Below are 11,659 nucleotides of genomic sequence, written 5' to 3'. Positions count from 1 at the left end.
GGCGGGCGGATGAGCTCGGAAGTGCTCGGGAGTTCCCTGCCACTGGAAGAGAGTAAGGCTGCATGGGTTAGGACAAGGGTAGGGGGGATGTAGGCATCCACTTGGGTGGGAGATAAGTGGAGGACTTAACCGAAAACTGGAAAAATACAGTTAGACCACATGCTCCTACAACTCCCTGAGTTCCACCCACAAAGATTTGGGAATGTGTTTGCTCTTTGACTACTCCCAGACATGCTGTCCCACCAACTGTCAGGTGCTGAGCATTATATATGTCCAGTTCCTTAGTGAGCTGGTGCTGGTAGACTTTGTCAGGTCAGATTTCCACCTGTTTGGTGAGCTGCACTGAGCCCCTGAGGGGTCAGATGAACCAGCACAAGAGAAACAGTGGATCACACGGCCAGGACCAGGAGGAAGAATCATAGAATCATAGAAATTTTTTGTTGGAAAATACCTTTAATATCACAAGTTCGACCACTAACCCAGCACTCCCAAGTCCACGACCAAATCATGTCCCTAAGCCACACATCTACACACCTTTTAAATACTTCCAGGGATGGTGACTCCACCACTTCCCAGGGCAGCCTGTGCCAGTGCCTGACAATCCTTGCAGTGAAGAAATTTTTCCTAATATCCAATCTAAATCTCCCCTGGTAAAACTTCAGGCCATTTCCTCCTGTCCTATTGCTTGTTACTTGGGAGAAGAGACCAACCCCCACCTTGCTACAACCTCCTTTCAGATAGTTGTAGAGAGCAATAAGGTCTTCCCTCAGCCTTCTTTTCTCCAGTTCCTTCAGATGCTCCTTGCAAGACTTGTTCTACACACCCTTCACCAGCTTCACTGCCCTTCTTTGGACATACTTCAGGACCTCAATGTCTTTCTTGGAGTGAGGGCCCCAGAACTGAACACAGTAGTTGAGATGCAGCCTCACCAGTGCTGAGTACAGGGGGACAATCTCTTCCCACACTATTCCTAACACAAGCCAGGATGCCTGTGGCCTTCTTGGCCACCTGGGCACACTGCTGGCTCATATTCAGCTGGCTTCCCACCAAAGGGAAAAAGAAACAGGACCGTTTCCTGCAGCTTGACTGAGCCATCTAGGCTGCACTGTAAGGTAACATCACCAGCTTGGCCATCCTCTGATGACAGGCTAAATCCAATGTTAAGACTCCTGTAAGTGCAAGCAGCCACACAGCATGAAATACTGTCCACTGAAACACCCCTCGTCTTGTGCAAATGCTTTTTAAGCATTTTAACACAGTAGTGGCAGGCTTTTTGCCAGGTCGGGCCTTCTCTACCCATGCCACTTCCATTTCACCTTAGATAACAGGTTATCCTCCTGTCTGGGTCTACCATAAAATACATACCATGGGCACCAGCTAAAGCAGCCACTTGGGGTGGACTGGATCCTTCTTTCTGGGTATGCACAGTTCTTGTTAAGGCTGGTGAAGCCACTGCCCACCAGTGTACATGCATGTAGCCTTTGATATAACCTAAAGCATTGTGGAAAACATCATCTTGTTGTAGACTGTGCTAACACAAGACCCCAGGACCTACCTTGGTTGTCCAAGCTGAGGAAATTACAGTGGCCACTGTAAGAAGCTGAAGAGGGTTTGGAGTTGGGGAATGGGAAATTAGCTCAGGGGGCAGGTGCAGGAGGTTGGAAAGAGACAGGTTAAGGGAAGAGGAGACAGGCAAACAGGGAAAGTACATCAGGGAAAAAGGTAGAAGAAGCTGAAAGAGATGGGAAGGAGTGAGGGGGAGCAACCAAGAGCTGAAAGAAGTTGGGCAGAGAGAGATCACACATGTGATCATGTGTTCAAGGCCAGGTTGGATGGGGCTTGGAGCAATCTGGTCTAGTGGAAGGTGTCCTGGCAGAGGGGTTGGGACTTTTAGGTTCCTTCCAACTCAAACCACTCTGTGATTCTATTATTCTATGTTTGCGGACATGTCTGTTCTTGCTTCTTTAATCAGATGGCAGATCCATCCACTACATCCTTCCTCCAGTCCCATATGCTTGCAGATGTGTAGCATGTGGCACTGCCCCTTGCAAACATCCTTGCAAACACCAGACACACAAAACTAGATCTGACTCTGCCAGAAACTAATGTGTGGCCATGTTCCTCGTCCCCAAAGGCTCCCATGCTCACCAGCTGCACTGCTTACCTGGCCCACGGCACCATCTTGCTTGCCAGCTTGTGGCTGATGCAAAACCCAGCCCCTCCTGTGGCAAACCAGAAGCTCACAGATTTCTGGAGAGAAACAGCAGAGAAAAATCAATGGCAGAGGCTCAGACAATATCATACTCCCTGACACGGGAATGCTGGAAACCCAACTTGATGCCAGGATAAACACAACCCTATTGTCACCCCAGAACCTTGACCGCTACCCAGAAGAAGGACTTGCCAGCATTACAGCATGGATTTTGACTTCCTCATATTTAGAGTGGCCAAGTTCCTGCTGGCAGCAGCAGGTGGGCTGTCCAAGGCAGGCTTATCTCCTGGCAGACCAGTGCCCAAAGGCACAGCAGAGATGTGAGACTCTTCCCCTAGGCAGATTGGATTGAGTCAACATCTACAGCCATGTTCAGACAAGACTGGCGAGTGTTCAGCTGTTGCTTGTTGCTTTGGGGACCTGTGTCTCCCTGGGATACAGCTATGGCCAGTGAGCCAGAGCACTGAAAACCAGCCCGCTGGCCCTTGCACCACCACCACCAGCTGTACCGTCTGGTTGTTTGGCAGCGTTTCAGAGGCCCGGATGGGTCGGTTCAGGCTGGGTTTCCCCAGGTAAACGTCCCACGTCGCAGAATAGGATGACAAGAGCTTCAGGAGGGCCTGAGGGTTCAGGTAGTTGTCGTCATCCAAATGGCAAAACCAGCTAGGGGGGCAGATGGGAACAAAGACATAAGATGTTTGTGGCAAGAAGGGTGCATCTTGCTCTCAGGGGTCCCCTTGGGGTAGCCCTGCCTCACCTCTGGCCACTGGCCAAGAAGACATCAAACTCAGCAGCCATCTTGCAGGAGAGGGCCAGGTGGCTGTGTTCGGCAGAGCAGTTGGTGAAGACCACATGGTTGCCTGCCAGGAGAGAGAAAGTTGTGGCTCAGGCCAGCCCACTTCACAGAGTCATGGAGAGGACCTCTGAGTGGGAGGGAAGGGGTTTGTTCACAGTCAACCTCCTCACACCCCCCAAAACAGGTATCCAAGCCCACGGTGGATATGGGCTTCATCCTTCCCCCTATCAAGAGATGAAACCTGGAGGAAGCCAAGCATCTTGGCTGAGACTAGGACACCTGCCAATTGCACTTCCACCCTGCCCACTGCCAGCCAGGGTGTGGAGGCTGAAGGCCTCTCTCTTGGGCTGCTTCCACCCATGGCTGCTTTCAGGCAGGGTACACCCTGCCTCCAGCTGGCTGCATGCCCTGGGGTAAGCCAGCTAAACCAAATCATCACTGCTGCAGCTTGGGGTCCTCCCACAGGACATGGTGAGGGATGTGCTTCAAGAGGCAGGGCTAGCACAGGAGAGACAGCCTTCACATCAGATTCTCTCCCAAGGCAGCGACATTTCAGAGGCTGAAGGCGAGGGGAGGGTTGTTATAGGACAGGTTGTTACCCATTCTCCTTTTCAGGGCATCGTCTTCTTCATCGGTGAAGACGTAGGTCTGGGGAAATGAGGAAAAGAGGTTACTTTCAGGGCTGAAGCTGGTGCTGCTCCTCCCCACTCATCCCCTTCTGGACATGCTCATCATGGTCACCCCACTGCTGCTGCAGTGCCTCCCTCCCCAACAGCAGAGGTGCAGAGGGATGGTCACACAGTCCTACACAGTACAATCATCAGCACTTCTGTGGCTTCATTTCTACTCTCCCCCCCTCTCCCTGCTTAGGACCAAGGAGAAGGGGACCCATGACACTGAGCCAGGGGTTGAGGGAGCCCTGGCTTCGGTGTCGGTGGCAGAAAAATGAAAGCACTGTGGTTGAATGATGCTGGGGTTAAAAGGAGAACATCTGTTTGTGTGTTAACTTTGCACAGTCCCCTGCTGCTTCCCGCCTCCTCCTCCTCTTCCTCCACCCCCAGGCCTCTCTAATCCCCTTCACTGCCTTTATGTGGCACATCTCCCCCTCTTCAGCAGCAGGCGGGGATCAGGGCTGGTGGAGAAAAGCTTCCCTCAGGCAGAAAATGAGCTTTCATGAAATCAAAAAGGAGTCGTGAGCCATAAACAGTCTTTCCACCAGCTGCCCACAGGCTGGTTAAATGCAGCACCTGTGCAGGGACAAAAGAGAGGCCGCCAGACAGCAGCTCCAGGAGCTGTCATTGCTCCCAAAGGCTCTGACGAGGAGACTCCACGTATCCCCACACCCACCCAGCATTTGGAAGACACGGGCCCCATAAGGAGGATGCGGCAAGAGAAACGTTCTGTAGGTAAAAGCAGGCGATGAAAGACCCTCAGAGACCACCTGGCTCGAGCAGACACAGCAGGTTGGTTTCATTACCTCAGACGCAGGCGCTGCAGCGACTCAGTGAAACCACCCTCCGACAGCTGAGCTGCAGCAACAGGACACACACACATTCCTGCCCCCACCAGAAAAGTCTCTCAGTTAAAACCACTTTCAAGGTGACCACAGGATGAGAAGCAATTAGCCAAGACTCAGGTAAAGGAGTCGCTCTGGGTCAGGGGACCTCAGCAAAGCCTCAGGCAAGGCAGGGTTTGTCAGTGGCGTGGGATTTCCCTCACCAGCATCTCAGAGCCAGAAGTTTCTATGCTGACAAATATTTCAGCTTCAGAAAAAAAAAAAACACACAAAAAAAACCTGAAACCACTGAAACTTTCTGACATTTTCAAAAAAACCCCCAAGAAATGTTGTTGCTGGGATCAACTTGCCTACAGCCATAAAGCTGACTAGAAATCATGTGCCTAATAAACAGCATATCCAATTGACTTCAAACGGGAATATGTATATTTTCCCAGATTTTCTATTCGTGAAAATATTCCAAGGTTCTTACTTTCCTCTTGATGCGAGGTGGGAAATGGGTTTTTTTGCAGGCACCAAACATGACCCAAGGATGAAGGTACATTGTCACCATGGGGAGCATCAGACTGTCCAAAATATCTGGAAAAATGAGACTATGAGTGTGGGGACCAGTTAAATCTGATTTCTCTGCATTTCCCAAGCTCTAATCTCCAGCACTCCAGAGATGCTGAAGTATGTGCCCTGGCTCTGTCCTGAAGGAGATCACAACAGTCCCAGCAGCTGCCTGCACCTTGGTCTCTCCATCCCTCGTGCCCCTGAGAGTGGGCAACCTGAAAGAGCAGCTTCTACTGTGCATCCGAGGGACCAGTGCTGTGTGTCCCTCTGCAAAGCCACACATGATGGCTGGGATGGGACAGAGAGAAGAAGGGCCTCAGCTAAAAACCTGCCTGGAGACCATTTGGCACAGTTACACAAGTCTTTCTCAAGGACACACCAGCTGCTCTTGACCATTGTAAGAGAGTCTGGCAGAGATTCAGAAGGTCTCTCTGGCCACACTAGGCCTCTTCTCCCTACTGGGGACATGCAAGCAGAGAAACACCTGGTGTCACTAGCACCCCTGCAAGCAAATGGGACAGAAGCAGCCTCTCCATCAATATCTACCCTCCTGTCTCCAACAGACCATCTACGGGGCCATGCAGGATTTCCATCGTGGTGCCTCAGTGCACTGAGACCATGCCAGGATGGCTCAGTCTTACTGTGGGGCAGCCAATCTAGGCCTGAGGAGGGCTGCAACACAGAAAGCATCCCTCCATTCTGGAGTGGAGAAGCAGTCTGGGTGGGAAAGGATGTGTGTGGGTGGCTGTGAAAGCAGTGACATGAAGCCACCGGTGTCACATGGCTTTGCCTGTTGGTTCTCCATGAACGTAAGAGCCCATGCAATGGATAAACAGCAGACTTTGAGACCTCCTCACCCCAAATTAGGAGAGTAGCCTAGCAAGTAAAAACTAGGAAAAGGGAATTAAGATGTGGAATCTGACAATCCAGGGCCATGTTCAGCTCCCAGGTGAACCCTCCTCTGGGAAGAAACCCCTTTCTCAATGCAAACAACTCCGCACGGTTACTGTTGTGTCCTGCCCTGCAAACAGATCCAAAATCTACAGTGTGTTTACAACACTGAACACGTGAAAGCCTGTTCAGGATGGGTCACTCAAACATTTCATTTCAGTCAGTTGGATGTCTGGGTTTCTGAAATAAGAGGAGGTGCTAGAATTAGTTTACATCCCCAAACAAAATGCTATTTCAGACCAGAAACCTAGACTTATCTCCACCAAAACTACAGGGGCCAGGAATGTAAGCCACTCCAAGATGCTGCTCAGCCTAAACAATCTTCAAAACCAAAAGTCTTCAAAATCTTCTTTTTATTGAGATGAAACCTTTTCTGAGGAAAAGGCCTTTCACTGAAATTACTTCAACATCAAGCTCCACGTTTGTTGTGGATCAGTTCTCAAGAGGCAGAGCGTGGTCCAGCAATGGGTGCTCATCTCACACCAGCTGCATATCTTCTGTTCTGTTTAAACAGCGCAGTTTCAGGGAACATCTCTCTCTTATTGTCTACCCCTGATAGAGTCCAACCTAGAGGACGTTTAATTTGGCTCTCGTACAGCCTGTCCTAGTCATAAAAACCACAGATGTTCCTGCCTCCTGTTACAGTCACCTAAACCTGACCTGTGAGGTCTGGGTTGCTTCCCCCAGGATAACACCATGCAGGTAATGAGCTCTGAAACCAGGTTTGGCATCAGGAGCATGGCCAGCAACTAACATTTCCCCACTGCCCACCTGCAGAGGACCCACTGTCTTCAGCCATGAATAAAGGTAAGCAAGACAGTGGGTCAGCCCTAGGAGAGGGTAGTCTCTGCACAACAGGGCTTCTGAGACTTGGATCTTTCCAAAACTGGTTCCTGAAGCCTGTGATTCTCCATAAAGACTTAGTAATAGGAGGTCTGGTGCCCTGTCCCTGCACCCACAATTAAATGTCCTTTGCAAATTGAGAGCTCTCTTTTATTTTTTGCTAAGGGAGGCTTCTAGATGGGTCTGTTTTTCAAAACTAACCCTTTCCCCTACCTCCAAAAACCCCCTCCAGCAGCATTTCAAAAACACAAAATGCTTTTGACTTTCATGTACTTCTCTTTACCTCCCTCCCTGTTCCCGCTCCCTTGCCCTGAAGGCCATTTAGTTAAAAAAAGCAGAAGAAAAACATGGAAAATTGAGGTGAGGGGGAGGAATACACTGAGCTTGCAGCAAAAATTTAATAACAATCAAAAAAATACTGGTTAGAAATGACTGACACTCCTGCTCTACCCTTTCTCCCGATTCTCATGCTCAGTCTGTGAAGCTTTCCTAGAGGCTGGCAGTAGCATGGAAATTCCAACACCTCTTCCCTGATTTGTACATCATTTGCCTGCCAGAGAGGGTCAGATGAATGTGGGGAACTGGTATCTAATTCCTGTCATCAGTGGAATGGCCAGGCATCTATTTCTCAAACACAGGAGGGGGGAAAGGTGAGATGCTCCTTCAAAACCCACTCCAAATGCCCCCATCACAATATGGTGATGCCATATTGTGGCAAAGAGCTGCTGGGCTGAAGTCAGGTGGAGAGGAGAAGTGCATCTGGAGGAGGAAGCAGGGCATCTCAGATGCTGAGAGGGACATGCAGACGCAGAGGAAGTGTGCTCAAAATAGGACGTGTCTTCCTGTGACAACTGCAGCAGACCAGACAGTTGCAGCACCACGAAGTGGAAAACCACCCTTACCCAGAAAACCCTGCATTGCTTCAAGGGCTCTCCTACCCAATACCTCTGCCCCCATCCCCCTCCATTGCTGGGGCCTGAAATTGTCTCCTAAGCACCCATCACACATGAGCAGAGGCAAAAAAAACAAACAACTCTGTAGGGGCAGCCACAAGATTTCTTCTTTCTTGAGGAGCAGCTCTGCAAGGGAGGGGAAAGAAGTACCCGGGCTCTGGGGAGTACTTCTGCCCACCAGCAAGCCAGTCTGCACACCACCAACGTGGTGCCCCACATCAGTTCCTCCAACAGGAAGGAAACTCTCCAAACTCTGCTTTAGCAAAGATTGAAAACATTAGACCCTCCGTTAAAAAAAAAAACCAACACAAAACTTTGAAAGTCAAATACAGACCCACACCACTTCAAGATCACGCACATGGGAGGATCTGCCCAAAAAAGCAAAGCATGGGTTGTGCTGATTATGTTAGTTATTTTTGCAGGACAACACTGATATGCCAGGAAGCAAACAGGGCTACAAACACCTCCTGCACCCGTGTCCTGCAGTCCTGTTCCCCTGCACGCTGCACCACGCTGTCCTGGGGCAAAGGGAGCCCTGGTGCAAGGCAGGAGTCCTGATGAAGGGCTGGGGGGAGCCACTCAGCTCAAAACCTAGCAACCTCGTGGCACTGGGAGGTAGGAAACCACCATTTTGTACAGACCCAGGACAGTCTGCGCTCTCAGTCTGGTGGGGCCCAGGCAGTTTGTGGCCCCCAGAGTTACTGAATCAAAAAGGGAAATTAAACCCCCTCTGCTTCAAGCTGAAAGTGTCAGGCTTAGGTCAGGGACAGGTGATGCCAGCTAAGAGCACTCATCCAGACTTCATGGGAAGGGCCCATATAAGCTCTTCATCCTCTCTGCCAGCCTTTCCCACAAAACCAGCTGCTGGTGAAACATTTTACTGGGTAGCATCCCCCTTCCAATGTGAACAGAAGCAGGAATTAGGGAAAATGAGACTAACTCCTGGGTGGGATTGCAGTGCCCACCTTTCCCTTCCATTGGCCTTTATGCCTTCCACCCAATCCAGCAGCTGTTACCAAGCACCCCCTCTCTAGCCCAAATCCACACACTCACCTGCTCCATTGCTCGGGATATCCACGTGTCCAGGAGCAGCTCCATCCTGCTACGGTGAAATCTCTTGGTTGTCTTCACCGCGATGAAAACGTCCGCGAGGCTCAGGCTTCCCTCAGCCCGGTACCCCTCCAGAGGGTGAACCTGCAGGTCCTTCTGTCCCCTGCCACCGCCTCCCGGGGCACCCTCTGGGCTCGCTTTGCTCTGTCTCTCTGTCTTGCCCCTCAGCCCTTCCCGGAGCCCTGGGTACCCGGCCGTTTCCCGAGCCCCGCGGTGCCGCACCGAGAGGAGAGCCACGCTGGCAAGGAACTCCCTCCCTGTTCCCGCTCCCTTGCCCTGAAGGCCATTTAGTTAAAAAAAGCAGAAGAAAAACATGGAAAATTGAGGTGAGGGGGAGGAATACACTGAGCTTGCAGCAAAAATTTAATAACAATCAAAAAAATACTGGTTAGAAATGACTGACACTCCTGCTCTACCCTTTCTCCCGATTCTCATGCTCAGTCTGTGAAGCTTTCCTAGAGGCTGGCAGTAGCATGGAAATTCCAACACCTCTTCCCTGATTTGTACATCATTTGCCTGCCAGAGAGGGTCAGATGAATGTGGGGAACTGGTATCTAATTCCTGTCATCAGTGGAATGGCCAGGCATCTATTTCTCAAACACAGGAGGGGGGAAAGGTGAGATGCTCCTTCAAAACCCACTCCAAATGCCCCCATCACAATATGGTGATGCCATATTGTGGCAAAGAGCTGCTGGGCTGAAGTCAGGTGGAGAGGAGAAGTGCATCTGGAGGAGGAAGCAGGGCATCTCAGATGCTGAGAGGGACATGCAGACGCAGAGGAAGTGTGCTCAAAATAGGACGTGTCTTCCTGTGACAACTGCAGCAGACCAGACAGTTGCAGCACCACGAAGTGGAAAACCACCCTTACCCAGAAAACCCTGCATTGCTTCAAGGGCTCTCCTACCCAATACCTCTGCCCCCATCCCCCTCCATTGCTGGGGCCTGAAATTGTCTCCTAAGCACCCATCACACATGAGCAGAGGCAAAAAAAACAAACAACTCTGTAGGGGCAGCCACAAGATTTCTTCTTTCTTGAGGAGCAGCTCTGCAAGGGAGGGGAAAGAAGTACCCGGGCTCTGGGGAGTACTTCTGCCCACCAGCAAGCCAGTCTGCACACCACCAACGTGGTGCCCCACATCAGTTCCTCCAACAGGAAGGAAACTCTCCAAACTCTGCTTTAGCAAAGATTGAAAACATTAGACCCTCCGTTAAAAAAAAAAACCAACACAAAACTTTGAAAGTCAAATACAGACCCACACCACTTCAAGATCACGCACATGGGAGGATCTGCCCAAAAAAGCAAAGCATGGGTTGTGCTGATTATGTTAGTTATTTTTGCAGGACAACACTGATATGCCAGGAAGCAAACAGGGCTACAAACACCTCCTGCACCCGTGTCCTGCAGTCCTGTTCCCCTGCACGCTGCACCACGCTGTCCTGGGGCAAAGGGAGCCCTGGTGCAAGGCAGGAGTCCTGATGAAGGGCTGGGGGGAGCCACTCAGCTCAAAACCTAGCAACCTCGTGGCACTGGGAGGTAGGAAACCACCATTTTGTACAGACCCAGGACAGTCTGCGCTCTCAGTCTGGTGGGGCCCAGGCAGTTTGTGGCCCCCAGAGTTACTGAATCAAAAAGGGAAATTAAACCCCCTCTGCTTCAAGCTGAAAGTGTCAGGCTTAGGTCAGGGACAGGTGATGCCAGCTAAGAGCACTCATCCAGACTTCATGGGAAGGGCCCATATAAGCTCTTCATCCTCTCTGCCAGCCTTTCCCACAAAACCAGCTGCTGGTGAAACATTTTACTGGGTAGCATCCCCCTTCCAATGTGAACAGAAGCAGGAATTAGGGAAAATGAGACTAACTCCTGGGTGGGATTGCAGTGCCCACCTTTCCCTTCCATTGGCCTTTATGCCTTCCACCCAATCCAGCAGCTGTTACCAAGCACCCCCTCTCTAGCCCAAATCCACACACTCACCTGCTCCATTGCTCGGGATATCCACGTGTCCAGGAGCAGCTCCATCCTGCTACGGTGAAATCTCTTGGTTGTCTTCACCGCGATGAAAACGTCCGCGAGGCTCAGGCTTCCCTCAGCCCGGTACCCCTCCAGAGGGTGAACCTGCAGGTCCTTCTGTCCCCTGCCACCGCCTCCCGGGGCACCCTCTGGGCTCGCTTTGCTCTGTCTCTCTGTCTTGCCCCTCAGCCCTTCCCGGAGCCCTGGGTACCCGGCCGTTTCCCGAGCCCCGCGGTGCCGCACCGAGATGGCTCCCAGCTGCTTCCCCTGCTGCAGCCAGTGTCCTCTCAAAAAAAGGACAACCTCTGCCTCCACACGAGGCTGCCCACTCTTCTCAAAGCCTCCAAAGGGGCAGGACAAACCAAGGGCGAGCTCTGAATTAAGACGTGGCCAAGGAATAAGGTGGCTGAAGACCCAGAAGCCAAAGAGACAGCAGCTCCAGAGGGTACCAGTGAAGCAGGGAGAATTTTCACAGGCTAAGAAGGCTTGGTGTCCCAGCGAGGCAGGGACACAAGGTGGGAAAACACTCCGAGGCGACGGGCAGGCGGCTGGCAGAGCCCGTCAGGGGGCAAGCGAGCATCCCCGCTCCCCGTGGAGATGCCGAGGGTCCCAGGGTGGGGATCGAGGGGGCAGCAAACCAGGTCTGAGCCACCAGTGGGGGAGTCTGGACCGAAAGCATCTGTCCCTCAGAAGCCACCAGGCTGCACAGACGAGG

At 51.6% G+C, this 11,659-nt stretch overlaps 1 protein-coding gene across 1 annotated transcript in view; it reads right to left on the bottom strand.

Moving 5' to 3' along the window:
* The window catches only part of MFNG (MFNG O-fucosylpeptide 3-beta-N-acetylglucosaminyltransferase), an 18,016-nt gene that overhangs the window by 1,546 nt on the left and 4,811 nt on the right, over positions 1-11,659 (bottom strand). Inside the window, exons 3-9 of the mRNA XM_010005840.1 lie at positions 10,909-11,350; positions 8,880-9,212; positions 3,608-3,656; positions 2,970-3,072; positions 2,722-2,875; positions 2,165-2,250; positions 4-42 (exon numbers count right to left, since the gene is read on the bottom strand). Of these exons, the coding sequence (XP_010004142.1) occupies positions 4-42; positions 2,165-2,250; positions 2,722-2,875; positions 2,970-3,072; positions 3,608-3,656; positions 8,880-9,212; positions 10,909-11,350 (1,206 nt within the window). The remainder of the gene's footprint in view (positions 1-3; positions 43-2,164; positions 2,251-2,721; positions 2,876-2,969; positions 3,073-3,607; positions 3,657-8,879; positions 9,213-10,908; positions 11,351-11,659) is intronic.

Source organism: Chaetura pelagica, unplaced genomic scaffold (assembly GCF_000747805.2).
Source record: "Chaetura pelagica isolate M959 unplaced genomic scaffold, ChaPel_1.0 scaffold79, whole genome shotgun sequence".
In the NCBI taxonomy this organism is placed as follows: domain Eukaryota; kingdom Metazoa; phylum Chordata; class Aves; order Apodiformes; family Apodidae; genus Chaetura; species Chaetura pelagica.
Note: the sequence above shows the minus strand (reverse complement) of the source record. Positions and strands in the feature narration are given on the sequence as shown.